This window comes from Vigna radiata, unplaced genomic scaffold (assembly GCF_000741045.1).
Source record: "Vigna radiata var. radiata cultivar VC1973A unplaced genomic scaffold, Vradiata_ver6 scaffold_550, whole genome shotgun sequence".
In the NCBI taxonomy this organism is placed as follows: domain Eukaryota; kingdom Viridiplantae; phylum Streptophyta; class Magnoliopsida; order Fabales; family Fabaceae; genus Vigna; species Vigna radiata.
In genome coordinates, this window is record NW_014542927.1 from 9,149 (window position 1) to 26,560 (window position 17,412).

General features: G+C 34.0%; 1 protein-coding gene across 1 annotated transcript; it reads left to right on the forward strand.

The window, feature by feature from the left end:
* Positions 1-568: 568 nt before the first annotated feature.
* On the forward strand, positions 569-1,090 carry LOC106752888. The gene has a single exon (XM_014634672.1). It carries the CDS (start codon positions 569-571, stop codon positions 1,088-1,090), a length of 522 nt encoding a protein of 173 aa, XP_014490158.1.
* The last annotated feature ends 16,322 nt before the right edge of the window (positions 1,091-17,412 follow it).

Genomic DNA, 17,412 nt, shown 5'->3' on the forward strand with positions numbered 1-17,412 from the left:
ATGGTCAATGTGCTTATCCAGAGGAGGCCCAAGAAGAAGCAAATTACATGGGAAATCAATTCCCAATACCGCCAGGGTAATTTCAAATAAGGTAATTACAACCAAGGTTGGAAAAATTGCCCAAGCATTGGGCAAAGTCAGAATAGTCAAGTTGGACAAGCAGGATGCCAATTCAACAGACCACAGCAGCCACTACTATGGCAATAGGTATTTGCTTTGACTGAAAAAGTTAGCAGTCTTGATGAGAAGTTTGAAAAATTCTTGAAGGTGCATGAGTCCACAGTCAAGAGCAACGAGGCTTCTTTCAGAAATATGGAGATGCAGATTGGTCAACTAGCCAAAAGGGTGGAGGTTGTAGAGAAAAATCAATTTAGGGCTAATACTGAGGTGAACCCTAAAGAAGATTGTAAGGCTGTTTTGAGTGTGAATGAGGAAAGAGTGGAAAAAGAAACTGTTGAGTTAGAAAAAAGAAGAGAAAATTGAGAAAGATAAGAGAGTTCTTCCTTACCCAAAGGGGCAAAAGAGAGAGGAGAGAAAGTGTGAGCGATTTAGAGAAATCTTCAATGAAATGAAGATTACTATACCGTTGAATGAAGCACTTCAACAAATTCCTGTTTATGCAAGATGTATAAAGCAGCATCTTGGAGAAAAGATAGATTTTGAGGAGAAAGCTACTAAGGAACAAGAAGGTTGCAGTGACTCTTTGAAGAAAGAACACCCTCCAAAAGTAAAGGATCCAAGAAGTTTTACCACTCCTTGTGCCTTTGGGAGTGTGACGATAGGGAAGGCCTTACTTGATTTAGGGTCAAGTATTAACTTGATGCCCCTTCCTATGGTGAAGAAGATTGGTGGTCTTACTTTGAGGCCAACAAAGATTTCCTTGATCATGGTGGATGTATCACCAAAGAAACCCTATGGTGTGGTGGAGGATGTTGTGATTCGTATTGAAAGGCTTGAATTCCTGGTTGACTTTGTGGTGATAGAGATGAAGGAGGATGATAAGATCCCGGTTATTTTTGGAAGGTCGTTTATGAAGATGGCCAAAGTAATCATCAATGTTGATGATGGGGTAATTATGCTTAAAGAATGATAAGAGAAGGTGATCTATGATGTCTTTAAAGAGAAGCAAATTCGAGTAAAAAAGATTAGTCACAGAGCTTCAAGGAAGGATGTATCAGTGGCTAGATCTAAATTTGCTAAGGCGGTCAACAAAGGTAATAATTGTGTCTTAATGCAGGTAAAGGAAGAACATAAAGTTTATAAAGGAGGGACGATGCACTTTGACTTAAAGGATGCATAGTTCAAGCTTGGGACACCTGTGAGATTCAAGAAAAAGTTGTGGGTTGTGAAAGATTTCAAAGGGAATGGAGTTATAGAGATTGAAGCTCCGTATTCTAAAAAAGTCAAGAAGGTGGATCGAAAGCAGTTGATGAGTTGGTGTGATGAAGGCAAAGAAGACACCAACATGAAGGATGGAACTTGAGCTTTACTGGCTCAAGCTAGTGATGTTAAAAGAGCGCTTGCTAGGAGGCACCCCAGTGATTTATAAACATTATTTTCTTTTAGTTTGGCTATGTAATTTTGGATTTTGTTAAACATTGTTTATTGGGTAACATCTGCTGAGGGATGCTTGAAAGTTTAAGTATCTACTAAGGGATACAGGAAGTACACCTACTGATGGGTGTTAGTAAGACTTGCACTTACTGATAAGTGCTAGAAAGGTTTGGGTCAGGCTCGTGACGTTAAACAAGCGCTAGCTGGGAGCACTAGAGCAAAAACGTTGTTTAACGTCACCCATTAGACGTCGGTCTTTTGAAAACCCGACGTCTATTACTGCACGGTGGCATTATCGTAAATTGGAAAACTCGACGTTAGTTTCGACGTCAAGCGACGTCTATGACATAATAGACGTCGAACCTGCCGCAAACTGACGTCCAATTGTCTGAGGTATGTGATAAGACAGTCCATTGACGTCGGTGTTCAAGGGCACCGACGTCTACTAGGCTGCAATTAATGCTGCCCATCAATTTCCCAGGAGCTTATAGACGTCCGATAGAAAGGGCACCGACGCCTAAGTCACTGACAGGAAATCAAACGTCAACCGAGACCCTGAATAAACATCGGATCCCGCAAAAAAGCGACGTCGACTGGGCTACAATTAATGTTGTTCACCTAATTCCCTAGGCAATTAGACGTCACATAGTCAAATCCGACGTCGAAGGCCTGTCTGGAAGGCGGGAAGACAAAATTTTTACTCTATAGACGTCGGTTCTGGGGGCGCCGACGTCTAAGTTCTTGTATTTTCACCAAATTCGAGGGTTGTAGACGTCGTCTGTGGGGGGCACCGACGTGAACTTCCCTGATAGGAACCCAAAACGTCAATCTTTTCAGCTTCATAGACGTCGGACCCCCTGAAACACCGACGTCTGTAGATGGCGGTTTCGGGAACAACCGACGCCCCATTTCATTTTAAATATACCGCAGAATCTTCTCACCATTCAGTTTCTATCTCGTCTTCATCTCTTCTCCATTTTCTATGCTTCTCCTCTTCTTTTACTCGCATGCGCACTTCTACTTTTTATCTCTTGCGTCATTGCATTGTGGTTTCTCATAACGTCATTGTCTTCGTCCTCTCCTTTTTCTCTCTTGCATCCCAGCTGCGTGGTTTTTTTATGCTTTATTGTTTAAACTTTGTTTAGTCTTTAATCGATTATCTTGTGGTTCAACTGATTAAACATTGCTTTCTTTGTGTTATATTTTAGTGCAGTTTTGATCCTCTCTTTGGGCAACATAGTGCAACATTCTCCCTTTGCTAGTTTCCTCACAAGAAGAGTGGCGACTTTTGAGTCTTCTAAGGCTTCTCGACCCAAAATGGAACTTGGGTCCTTGTCTAGTTCTCGTGTCACCGTAATTTTTTTCTTTTGCGGTTGAATAACAGGAAGTAGTCATGGACTCAGGTTCGGTTTTGGGTTGAAATGTCCTAGGAGATTCAAAAGATGCAAGCTTTTTTTGTGGGGAAACTAGCGAGAGGAGAGTGTTACACAATGGTACCGAAAGTCTGGATCAAAACTGCACTAAAACACAACCCCCTTGATAGACGTCGGTTAGTGCATGGTCCGATGTCTATGAGAACTTAGACGTCGGTTAGTGTCATTAACAAACTCTATATATTCATGTTGACGTCGACTTAGGAATAGGCAGACGTCTATATAGAGTAAATAGAAGTCGGTTTGTGTATAAGCAGACGTCTATATAGACGTCGATTGGCTCAATTCCGACGTCACCCGAATAGACGTCGCTTGGGAATGTGATGTTAAAAGTCCAAAATAACCAACGATAAACCGCGTTTTTGCACTAGTGGAGGCAACCCAGTTGATTGATCTCTGTTGCATGTTTAATTATTTTATTTCCATTTTTTAAAAATCAACTTCCTTCAAGCACCCATTAGAGTACTAGAGAGACCAAGATAACTATTTAGATTTTTGTGGAGAATAATATATGAATTAGATGATATTTTTTTTACCATATACCATTTTATATTAATAATTATTAGAAAATTAATCAATACTAACCTGCCATTGTAATTGTACAATGGGCTAATCACATATTTATTGAACAGTAAATGATAATAATAATATTATTATTATGATTACCATTCTATTAATAATTAATAGAATAATAAGAATTATTACCCATGTGCAACTAATAGGCATTATATAAAAGTGGATAATAATATTAATATTATTATTAGTGATAATGGCACTAATAACCATATTAATTAATAATAGGAAAAATTAAACAATATGCACAAAAAATAAGAATTATTCTTACTAATAATAATAAGGTAATAAATAATAATATTCCGTTAATAATAATTATTGTATATTAGTAATGATGGTAATGATGAAGAGTAATAATACCTATTATCGGTAGTACTTATCCAATTTATTATCATTATAAATTATTGACAAATGATTATAAGACCAATATTATGATGATATTATAATTATTATCATTAGTAATAATAAGTAGGATATTAACTATTACATATAGAGTATTAATTATCATAATAATAAATAATCGGTGTCAATTATTATAATGATATTCTTTAATATTATTATTATTATTATTAATAATAGTAATATATTAATAATACCATATAATAATAATAATACAATAATAATTCTGATTATATACTTTCAAGGGTAATAATATCATATTATTATTATACTTATTACTTCAAGGGTCATTATACTAAGTAATAAGAATATTAATTATTATTAATATACCATAATATTTTTCTTATTATTATATTATTAATGATAATATTGTTATTAATAATATATTATTATTAATAACCTTTATATGGACTACAATAACCTATACCCATTAGAATAATAATAATCCCACTATTATTATTATTGCTTATTATTATGTCATTCGGCTGTTACTCATATGATATTACCATAATAATATACTTTAATATGATAATAATAACGACTTGAATAATAGTTGTTATTATATTAATTCTTATAATTAGTACATACTATTATTATGCCTTATAATAATACTGTAATAATATATTATTATTAATATTAGTATTAATATTATGATAAACCTTCTTCTTATTTTATTATTGGTCCACGTATAATAAGCATTATTAAGAATAATATACCTTGTGATTATTATGTAATAATATTAGATTAATAAGCATACTATTATTAGTTGTATACTATATTATTAGCTAATAACTATAATTGCTATCTAATATAAAAATATTATTAGTTGTATACTCACATAAATATAAATTAAGAGTTTCAGATATTTTATAAATTTATTAAATTAAGAGAAAGATGATAAATATTAATTTTTTACTTATAAATTTTATATATTTATTAAATTGAGAGAACGAAGGTAAAAATTTTATAAATTTTATAAAAAGTATTGGCACAATTGTTTTCAGTCAGAAATTCAGTTGAATTTGAACATCAATTTAACATTTATTTGTAAAACGATAAAATTTCTTAAAATTGATAGTGTTCAGGTGTTAATCTTTTGTATTGTTTATCTTGAACTAATAACCCAAGACAACATATGTCACATTGTTTATGTCTAAAGTATTAGTGTCCATGGACCCAGTTAATTTAAAAGAAATAATTATTTATATAAATGTAGAAATTGAAGAGAAAACACACTTAAGAAAAAATACATAAAAGTCAAAATATCACTCAACATTTAACATAACTTAATTGTTTTTATATATGCTCTCAAATATGTGAAGTTTTTTTAGCATATTGAAGTAATTCTTGGCTACAATTATCAATCAGTATTTAACATAATTTAATTGTTTTTTATATATGTTCTCAAATATGTGAAGTTTTGTTGAGCAGATTGAAGCAATTCTTGGCTTTCAGAATTGAAGGTGATTTTATGTAATGGGAGGATCTTCTTTTCTATATGAAGATGATACAATACACTTCATAGTGAGAAAGAACTTTTTAACATCGTATCCTTCTTCGAATGGAGAGTATGGTCGACAACCATGGTGTTTCTTCAGTAAAAAAGGCATTTTTTATCTTGATTTTGTTAGTTGTTTCGAAAACTGAAAGATAGCACAAACACAAACACTATAAAACAATAATGCTAATTATATTATTTTTCTTTTAAAAAACAATTAAAAAAAACAAAACCATAAGTAAACATGGGTTACATATAGTTAACTTTGGATAAAAAAGCACAACATTGAGAAATAATATTCTATGAAATTCAAATTATTTAAAGCTAAAATATTATTACAAGTTGTATGCTAATAGTAAAAATAAAAAAAAAATATCCTAAAAAATGTAAAAGATTTATGATATGATTACAAAAGTATAAAAAATATATACTGAAAATTTCTTTAAATTTAAATCATATAAGATATGATTGAAAGTATATCTGCTCAGGTTGCCATTTACCTATAGTTTAGGTATCACAATATTTATCTTTTTCATGTCAAATTTTTCAATACACATGCAGTTCTAAAATAGATTAAATTAATTTAATTTTTTTTAAAATATAATTTTATATTTGTAATTAAGAGACATAAATATATTTAATTTAATTTAATTTAATACATTATTTATGTGACTGTGCACAATGTTGCATGTTTTAAAAAAGGTANATCTGAAGAACAATGTAGTTTTTATATGCTAACCTGATGATTGTGTAATGTTTTTNCTGTGAAAGACAAAATCATTTATCTGATTAGGAGCAGCCATTGATGTTTGATGCATGTATATGTTGGATTTCTTCTTACTTGATAGCAAAATCACATAAGATTATATAATAGAAAATATAATTTGTGAATAAAATCTTTCTGCCAACAACTGATTGTATAAACTAATTTAGTACTCCTAAAAAATATGTTTTACTTGGTTATAGTTTTTTATATTATAACATTTTATAATTTGCAGATAAAGTTTATGAATAATTATCTTTTATTTTTTATGTAATCTTTAAATAATTATCTTGTTGTCATGTTGAATTTAATTCTTTTTTGAATTTTTCTTTTAAAAAAATCACGTAATGGATAGATTCTAATATAATTAAAATATAATATATATTTTAAGATTTTATTTTTTAAATCTTTTTAAATATTTAGATTAGATATAATTTTTGTGTCTCCCTCACAAAATGAGTTGGGTATCTTCGTTCTCACTCATCTGCTATCTGGTTTTGGCTTTTGAAGAAAAAACAATGCACCTTTACCATATGGCCAATACAAGTGCCTGACTTACATTTAAGTAACATGGGTAACCTACTCTCATTCCTCTTCTATCTGATTTTGGGATTTTAAGAAAAAACAAACCACCATTCTTACTGTCAATACAAATGCCTGTCACCACCGTTTCCACAACCAATGAGAGTGTTTGTCTATCACATAATTTTAAGAAAATATTTTGGATTTTTCTTTTAATTTTTCTAAGAAAAAGCAACCCTTATTTCCAATACAATTAATGTCTGACACCGATACCACAGCCAATACTATTTTTCTTTTAAAATTAACAGTGCTTTTTTTTTTTTATCTCATATTACACATTATTCTAAAATACAAGTACTTTAACAAGAAAGAATAAAGGCTATTCAGAATAACTTCCTACAAGAATAGGAAAGATTACAATTTGCTTTAACTTTCTAGAAGAAAATCATATATTAACTTATCTCACCATTCAAATCCATGGAGAAGATTAAAACATGCAGCCAAAAAAACTGCAGCTGTACAGAACAAAAAAGATCAATACTTAATGTATTTCATAAAATCAATGAATAAAAAATCAACGAACAAAAGATCAAACACTTAATGTTTTTATTTTTAAAATCTGATATATATGTTCTTTATATAAAATAAATTTCATTATTCTTTTTAATTTCACCAACTAATTAAACATGGAACATAATTTTATTCAAATATAAAATATATACTCTATAATACCTAAAAAAGTCAATCATATACAAACAAATAACAAAAATTTAAATCTAGCTGAAATTCAATATAGTTTTAAATAAATTAATGGTTTAAATCCTCATATGGTCCTCATATTTGTATGAGAATCTCAAGTGGGTCCTCGTATTTACAACTGTCTCAATTAGGTCCTAATATTTGTAAAATTGTATCAATTTTGTCCTATCAATTTTGAACATTCACGTCCAACCTCTCTTTCTTCTCCGTTCTCCCTTACACAAGACATTCCATATCTCTCCATTTCTTCTCCGTTCTCCCTTACACAAGACATTCCATATCTCTCCATTCCTTCTCCAAAACTTTCTTCGACATTCTAATTCGTAATGACTAACAAACTATTTCCCCAAATTTTGATATGTTTTTAGTTTTGAAACCACTGATTTCCCCTTTTACCATAATGACAAACTATGGATGCCAAGTCGATTCAAACTTCATAGTTTGAGTGACATCAACATGGATTTCTGCGTGCCCAAAGTCGCTGGTTTTGTGCCCCAAATCCCCTTTTGATATTCTCTCAATTTCCAATTAATAATCGAATTAGGGTTTTCAAAAAGTCTTCCTCTTTTTTCTTTGTCTGTGATTTGATTCCCCTTAGGAGCAATCACCTTAGCAGGTATGTCCCCTTAGGACAATTTTAAAGATGTGGCATAATTACACTTATTGGTTGATTTAAACATTGTTCTCTACAATGGTTACCCTGTTGGAGTTATCTCTTAGATCTACATAACACCCCGATTTTTGGAGTGTCACGATTTTTAAACATAAGATTTCGATGAAAGCATTCATTCATGATCACCAAACTTTACTCGATAAACAAAATGCGGAAGAAAGACATAATTATAAACGTTGTCTGTTCAAAACGACAATCACAATAAATTCTTTTACAACAAAATATCAAGTCTGACAACTTTTAAATAGAATCAATGATCACTCCTGAAATAAAGATCCCAACTCTCACTCAACTACTTCGATCCGGTTTTATCTGCAACATCATCTACTCTCGTACAAGTATAATCATCGTAGGTGGAAACCACAACCACAATAGGCAAGGGTGAGCAACTAGAAATATCATAGCATACAAAATATCATATTCATATTAAACACATAATAATATAATCATAAAACATATTCCATCACAATCAATTCATTCATGACCCAATGTCGTTTTCTTCTACTGTGTCGTCACAACCCGTTATCACTAAGAGGAACTTGTTCCTAACAGGGCAATTCGAGTCGTCTTCCATCACAACTTCCGACCTATCTCCCCGACTTCTCAACGAATTACAAGTGAAAACTTCGGTCTAAAACACCCACCGAGCACTATACTCACACGAGCCGAAGTCATTTTGGGCGAGACATCCACATCCCTCCACAGAGGAAAGTGACACTCGAATCACTATCTCTAAACGAGTGTCCAATACATTATTATCGTATCTCAGTAAGAAAAGTTCATCCATGACCGACGATAGTACAAGGAAATAACATAGATTCATGTTCACATCACAATTTCATACATATTCTCATTATCATGCATTCCTCTACTAGTTATAAGACTTACCTCATCATTCTCAAAATATACATAATCTTAACTGCATGCATTGCGCACCGATTAGAAAACTTATAACAAAGCCTCAATACCTTTCATACATAGCCTCGATAATAATCATTCTCAATAATATGTATACATAACCAATCTTCAAGTTTAAACATAATTCTCAACATAATACATGCATAAACTCAAACATGGGTATTATCTCACAAAATACAGAATTTACTAACACCATCATAATTATATAATTCCTGTAAATAATTATCATAACACAATCAATCTCGATTGAACCTACAACATAATCACGATACATTTTCAGATTACAGAATTATCCAAAACAAATGATAATAAGAAACTTTTAATCGAAAATCTACACCTGGACCCATACTGTACAATTTTTCGCGTAGGTACGGATAATGTCTATCCGCAAGCCAACCCGCTTGTAAAAAACTATACTCGTTACCCGCCCTGTATAAAAAAATCCAACGGATTTTTTCCAACCCACGGATACCCATTTTTGAACAATTTATGCATTACCCATCCCAAATTTTGGCCCAAAGTTTATTCTCCTTTCTTACACAGAACTCACAAACCCTAGGAATGTTAGTTCAATGAGAGCAATTGTCTCTTCCTTCACTCGCGGACTCTCCTCCTTCACTCGCGGACTCTCCTCCTTCACTCACGGACTATCCTCCATCCACCTAGAAGCATCGCGTTCTCGTCTGGCCGGCCCAGACAGTCGCCTACGTTACCGCTTGAGTCGGTCGCAGCAGTTCACTCCTTCACTCGCGGACTGTCCTCCTTCATTCGCGGACTCTCCTCCTTCACTCACGGACTATCCTCCATCCACCTAGAAGCATCGCGTTCTCCTCTGGCCGGCCCAGACAATCGCCTACGTTACCGCTTGCGTCGGTCGCAGCAGTTCACTCCTTCATTCCTCCATTCGCGCGCGTGAGAGAAGCTTCGCTACTCCATGGGACGTCCTTCCTCTAGCACGATCCATGGCTAACTTGGCATTTTATTTTAAGTTCGCTTTTGACCAAGAGAAGCCTACGAGAGTTAAGGGGAGAAAAGCAAACCCTAATCATTTTCCTTTCGTTTTATTTTTTTTCTTCTCTTCGAAAATCGCAAACCCTAAGATGTTGGGAGGGATGTGCGGCATGAGTAAGAGAATAGAATGAGGAGATGTTGATGTGTTCATGAGTGTGAGAGAGGACAAATCCCAGAGGATTTTGATGTGAAACTTTGGGAGTTTTATGGTTTCGGGAAGAAGAAAGGCAACATCTTTGATAGCAAGAGATATTTCTTGCACTTTGGGAAAAACATAGGGGAAAATCTAATTAGTGAGGAAGACAAAGGAGAAAGAATGGGGGCAGCTCCTTAGGGTTTGACAGCAACCTGCAGATGGCAAGGAATGGGGACAACTCTTTTTCCTTATTCTGATTTGAAGAGAAAACCCTAAAAAGGAATTTGGGCTTTGGTCCATTTTTAAAGAAAAGTAAACAGTTAGAAAAAAACCTAATGGGATAAAATTGTAATTTCATTATTCAAATGAGTAGCGGATACCCGCGAGTACAGATAGTGTCACATTCAAACCCAACCCGTTAACAAGCAGGTATTAAAATACCCACTACCTGCAGGTATATGAAAATATTTTTTGTTTTTCATACATAGAAATACATGAAATTAGCCATAAATTGTACATTCCAAAAATAAAACACATACTTTATTATACCAAAATAAAGTCTCTAATGTATACAAAAGAAGATAAGTGTTCGTTATATAAAATAAATTTCAACTTTTTTAATTTCTCCAACTAATTAAACGTGTAATTAATTATAAAATTTTATTGAAAAATAAAACATAAAGTATATACTTTATAATAACTAAAAAAAGTCCATGAGATACAAACACATAACAAAAATGTAAATGTAGTTGAAATTCAATATAGTTTTAACTAAATTAATTATAGTATTTTATTTTCTAGCTAAATTAAGTAATATAAAAATAAATAGTAATAATGAGACATAATCAATAAAATTGATTGATTACCTTAACAATATACTTTGTAGAAATGTAAGAAGACACTTAATACATTTAATGTTCAAAGTCACCCACCTAGATTAGGTAAAGAAATAGTGTGTTTAAAATGACTATGTTTAGGAATGGACAATTTTTTAAATACATGCTTTTCTTACAAAGATAATAAGAAAATTAGATGAAGTGTATGATAAAAACTATTTACTCTTCAACATGAGCATTTTATTGTCACTATGCAGAAAGGGCTATAAATGTCTGTTATTTTGGGCATTTAACGTCAATTCCCGACCTGACGTCTTTATGGGTGACGTTAATGAGACGTCAGACTCTTTAAAGTTCAACGTCTATAATGACGTCAGTTTTGTGCCATGTCCGATGTCTCTATAGATGTCTTAGCACATAGCACATAGAAAAGTTCATCCATGACCGAACGTCTTTAAATCCCCAAGTGACGACTAGTGTCAAAATTTAGGTGCAAGAAATGTTCCAATTTAGTTGCTTTTCAAGCTAGCTATGTTTGGTGGTAAGACTGGACTAAGTTGGCGTTTGGTGCCAAGATTTGGAAACTTTTGAAAGTCTTGGTTTTTTAGACTTAGGGGTAGCAATGCACTCTATAAATGCCCAAATGATAATTAGTGTCAAAATATAGGTGCAAGAAATGTTTCCATTTAGGTTCTTTTGAAGCAAGCTATGTTTGGTGGTGAGACTGTACTAAGTTGGTGCTATGTGCCAAGATTTGGAAATTTTTTAAAGTCTTGGTACCCCCTATATGTTATTTCCTTATATGTCTTAGCACATAGCACATAGAAAAGTTCATCCATGACCGAAGTCTTGGTCCTATATTTTGACACTAGTCGTCACTTAGGGATTTAAAGAGTGCATTGCAACCCCTAAGTCTAAAAAACCAAGACTTTCAAAAGTTTCCAAATCTTGGCACCAAACGCCAACTTAGTCCAGTCTCACCACCAAACATAGCTNAAAAACCAAGACTTTCAAAAGTTTCCAAATCTTGGCACCAAACGCCAACTTAGTCCAGTCTCACCACCAAACATAGCTAGCTTGAAAAGCAACTAAATTGGAACATTTCTTGCACCTATATTTTGACACTAGTCGTCACTTGGGGATTTAAAGAGTGCATTGCAGCCCCTAAGTCTAAAAAACCAAGACTATCAAAAATTTCAAAATCTTGGCACCAAGCACCAACTTAGTCCCCTCTCACCACCAAACATAGCCAGCTTGAAAAGCAACTAAATTGAATTGCACCTATACTTTGAAACTAGTCATCATTTGGGGATTTCAATAGTGCATTGCTGCCCCTAATTCTAAAAAAAAGACTTTCAAAAATTTCCAAATCTTGGCACCAAGCACCAACTTAGTCCAGTCTCACCACAAAACGTATCTTGCATGAAAAGCAACTAAATTGAAACATTTCTTGCACATATATTTTGACACTAGTCGTCATTTGGGGATTTAAAGAGTGCAATGCAGCCCTTAAGTCTAAAAAACCCAGACTATAAAAAATTTCCAAATCTTGGCACCAAGCACGAACTTCGTCCAGTCTCACCACCAAACATACCTTGCTTGAAAATAAACAAAATTGAAACAGTTTTTGCACCTATATTTTGACACTACTCGTCATTTGGGGATTTAAAGAGTGCATTGCAACCCCTAAGTCTAAAAAACTAACACTTTCAAAAATTTCCAAATCTTGACACCAAACACCAACTTAGTATAGTCTCACCACCAAACATTGCTTGCTTGAATAGCAAGCAAATTGAAACAATTCTTGCACCTACACTTTGACACTAGTTGTCATTTCGGGATTTAAAGAGGGCATTGCAGCCCCTAAGTCTAAAAAACCAAGACTTTAAAAAATTTCCAAATCTTGGCACATAGCACCAACTTAGTACAGTCTCACCACCAAACATAGCTTGCTTGAAAAGAACCTAAATGGAAACATTTCTTGCACCTATATTTTGACACTAATTATCATTTGGGTATTTATAGAGTGCATTGCTACCCCTAAGTCTAAAAAACCAAGACTTTCAAAAGTTTCCAAATCTTGGCACCAAACGCCAACTTAGTCCAGTCTTACCACCAAACATAGCTAGCTTGAAAAGCAACTAAATCGGAACATTTCTTGCACCTATATTTTGACACTAGTCGTCACTTGGGGATTTAAAGAGTGCATTGCAGCCCCTAAGTCTAAAAAACCAAGACTTTAGAAAATTTCCAAATCTTGGCACGAAGCACCAACTTATTTCAGTATCACTACCAAACATAGCTTGCTTGAAAAGCAACTAAATTCAAACATTTCTTGCACCTATATTTTGACACTAGTCGTCATTTCGGTATTTAAAGAGTGCAATGCAGCCCCTAAGTCTAAAAAACCAAGACTATCAAAAATTTCAAAATCTTGGCACAAAGCACCAACTTAGTCCACTCTCACCACCAAACATAGCCAGCTTGAAAAGCAACTAAATTGAAACATTTCTTGCACCTATACTTTGAAACTAGTCATCATTTGGGGATTTAAATAGTGCATTGCTGCGGCTATGACTAAAAAACAAGACTTTCAAAAATTTCCAAATCTTGGCACCAAGCACCAACTTAGTCCAGTCTCACCACAAAACGTAGCTTGCTTTAAAAGCAACTAAATTGAAACATTTCTTGCACATATATTTTGACACTGGTCGTCATTTGGGGATTTAAAGAGTGCAATGCAGCCCCTAAGTCTAGAGAACCCAGACTATAAAAAATTTCCAAATCTTGGCACCAAGCATGAACTTCGTCCAGTCTCATCACCAAACATACCTTGCTTGAAAAGTAACAAAATTGAAACAGTTTTTGCACCTATATGTTGACACTACTGGTCATTTTGGGATTTAAAGAGTGCATTGCAGCCCCTAAGTCTAAAAAACTAACACTTTCAAAAATTTCCAAATCTTGACACCAAGCACGAACTTAGTACAGGCTAACTACCAAACATAGCTTGCTTGAAAAGTAACTAAATGGAAACATTTCTTGCACCTATATTTTGACACTAGTCGTCATTTCGGGATTAAAAGAGTGCAATGCAGCCTGTAAGTCTAAAAAACCAAGACTATCAAAAATTTCAAAATCTTGGCACCAAGCACCAACTTAGTCCACTCTCACCACCTAACATAGCCAGCTCGAAAAGCAACTAAATTGAAACATATTTTTACCTATACTTTGAAACTAGTCATCATTTGGGGATTTAAATAGTGCATTGCTGCCCCTAAGTCTAAAAAACAAGACTCTCAAAAATTTCCAAATCTTGGCACCAAGCACCTACTTAGTACAGTCTCACCAAAAAACGTAGCTTGCTTGAAAAGCACCTAAATTGAAACATTTCTTGCACATATATTTTGACACTAGTTTTCATTTGGGGATTTAAAGAGTGCAATGCAGCCCCTAAGTTTAAAAAACCCGACTATTAAAAATTTCCAAATCTTGGCACCAAGCACGAACTTCGTCCAATTTCACAACCAAACATACCTTGCTTGAAAAGTAACAAAATTGAAACAGTTTTTGCACCTATATTTTGACACTACTCGTCATTTTGGGATTTAAAGAGTGCATTGCAGCCCCTAAGTCTAAAAAACTAACACTTTCAAAAATTTCCAAATCTTGACACCAAACACCAACTTAGTACAGGCTAAGCACCAAACATAGCTTGCTTGAAAAGAAACCAAATTGAAACATTTCTTGCACCGACATTTTGTCTCTAGTCGTCATTTGGGGATTTAAAGAGGCTATTGCATCCCCTAAGTGTAAAAAACCAAGACTTTAAAAAATTTCAAAATCTTGGCACCAAGCATCAACTTAGTGAAGTCTCACCACCAAACATAGCTTGCTTGAAAAGCAACTAAATGGAAACATTTCTTGCACCTATATTTTGACACTAATTATCATTTGGGCATTTATAGAGTGCATTGCTACTCCTAAGTCTAAAAAACCAAGACTTTCAAAAGTTTCCATATCTTGGCACCAAAAGCCAACTTAGTCCAGTCTCACCACCAAACATAGCTAGCTTGAAAAGCAACTAAATTGAAACATTTCTTGCACCTATATTTTAACACTAGTTGTCATTTGGGGATTTGAAGAGGGCACTGCAGCCCCTAAGTTTAAAAAACCAAGACTTTAGAAAATTTCCAAATCTTGGCACGAAGCACCAAACATAGCTTCCTTGAAAAGCAACTAAATTCAAACATTTCTTGCACCTATATTTTGACACTAGTCGTCATTTCGGGATTAAAAGAGTGCAATGCAGCCTCTAAGTCNCTTGAAAAGCAACTAAATTCAAACATTTCTTGCACCTATATTTTGACACTAGTCGTCATTTCGGGATTAAAAGAGTGCAATGCAGCCTCTAAGTCTAAAAAACCAAGACTATCAAAAATTTCAAAATCTTGGCACCAAGCACCAACTTAGTCTACTCTCACCACCAAACATAGCCAGCTCAAAAAGCAACTAAATTGAAACATTTCTTTTACCTATACTTTGAAACTAGTCATCATTTTGGGATTTAAATAATGCATTGCTACCCGTAAGTCTAAAAAACAAGACTTTCAAAAATTTCCAAATCTTGGCACCAAGCACCAACTTAGTCCGGTCTCACCACAAAACGTAGCTTGCATGAAAAGCACCAACTTAGTCCAGTCTCACCACAAAACGTGGCTTGCTCGAAAATCAACTAAATTGAAACATTTCTTGCACCTATACTTTGGAATTAGTAATCATTTGGGGATTTAAAGAGTGCATTGCTGCCCCTAAGTCTAAAAAACCCAGACTATCAAAAATTTCCAAATCTTGGCACCAAGCACGAACTTCGTCCAGTCTCACCACCAAACATACCTTGCTTGAAAAGTAAGAAAATTGAAACAGTTTTTGCACCTATATTGTCTTTTGGGGATTTAAAGAGTGCATTGCAACCCCTAAGTCTAAAAAACTAAAACTTTCAAAAATTTCCAAATCTTGAACCAAGCACCAACTTAGTACAGTCTCACCACCAAAAATAGCTTGCTTGAAAAGCAACCAAATTGAAACCTTTCTTGCACCTACATTTTGACACTAGTCGTCATTTGGGGATTTAAAGAGGGCGTTGCAGCCCCTAAGTCTAAAAAACATAGACTTTAAAAAATTTCCAAATCTTGGCACCAAGCACCAACTTAGTACAGTCTCACCACCAAACATAACTTGCTTGAAAAGCAAGTAAGTGGAAACATTTCTTGCACCTATATTTTGACACTAATTATCATTTAGGCATTTATAGAGTGCATTGCTACCCCTAAGTCTAAAAAACCATGACTTTCAAAAGTTTCCCAATCTTGGCACCAAACGCCAACTTAGTCCAGTCTCACCACCAAACATAGCTAGCTTGAAAACCAACTAAATTGAAACATTTCCTGCACCTATATTTTGACACTAGTCGTCACTTAGGGATTTAAAGAGTGCATTGCAGCCCCTAGGTCTAAAAAACCAAGACCAAAAGTTTCCAAATCTTGGCACCAAGCACCAACTTAGTATAGTCTCACCAAAAAATATAGCTTGCTTGAAAAGGAACTAAATGGAAACATTTCTTGCACCTATATTTTGACACTAATTATCATTTGGGCATTTATAGAGTGCATTGCTGCCGCCAAGTCTAAAAAAATAGACTTTCAAAAATTTCCAAATCTTGGCACCAAGCACCAACTTAGTCCAGTCTCACCACAAAACGTAGCTTGGTTGAAAAGCAACTAAATTGAAACATTTCTTCCACATATATTTTGACACTGGTCGTCATTTGGGGATTTAAAGAGTGCAATGCAGCCCCTAAGTCTAGAAAACCCAGACTAGAAAAAATTTTCAAATTTTGGCACCAAGCACGAACTTCGTCCAGTCTCACCACCAAACATACCTTGCTTGAAAAGTAACAAAATTGAAACAGTTTTTGCAGCTATATGTTGACACTACTCGTCATTTTGGGATTTAAAGAGTGCATTGCAGCCCCTAAGTCTAAAAAACTAACACTTTCCAAAAATTTCTTGCACCTACATTTTGACTCTAGTCGTCATTTGGGGATTTAAAGAGGGCATTGCATCCCCTATGTCTAAAAAACAGAGACTTTAAAAAATTTCTAAATCTTGGCACCAAGCACCAACTTAGTACAGTCTCACCACCAAACATAGCTTGCTTGAAAAGCAACTAAATGAAAACATTTCTTGCACCTATATTTTGACACTAGTCATCATTTCGGGATTAAAAGAGTGCAATGCAGCCTGTAAGTCTAAAAAACCAAGACTATCAAAAATTT

Excerpts from the sequence above, each read along its gene's own strand:
- LOC106752888 (XM_014634672.1), top strand. The coding sequence starts at position 569 with ATGAAGATTACTATACCGTTGAATGAAGCACTTCAACAAATTCCTGTT.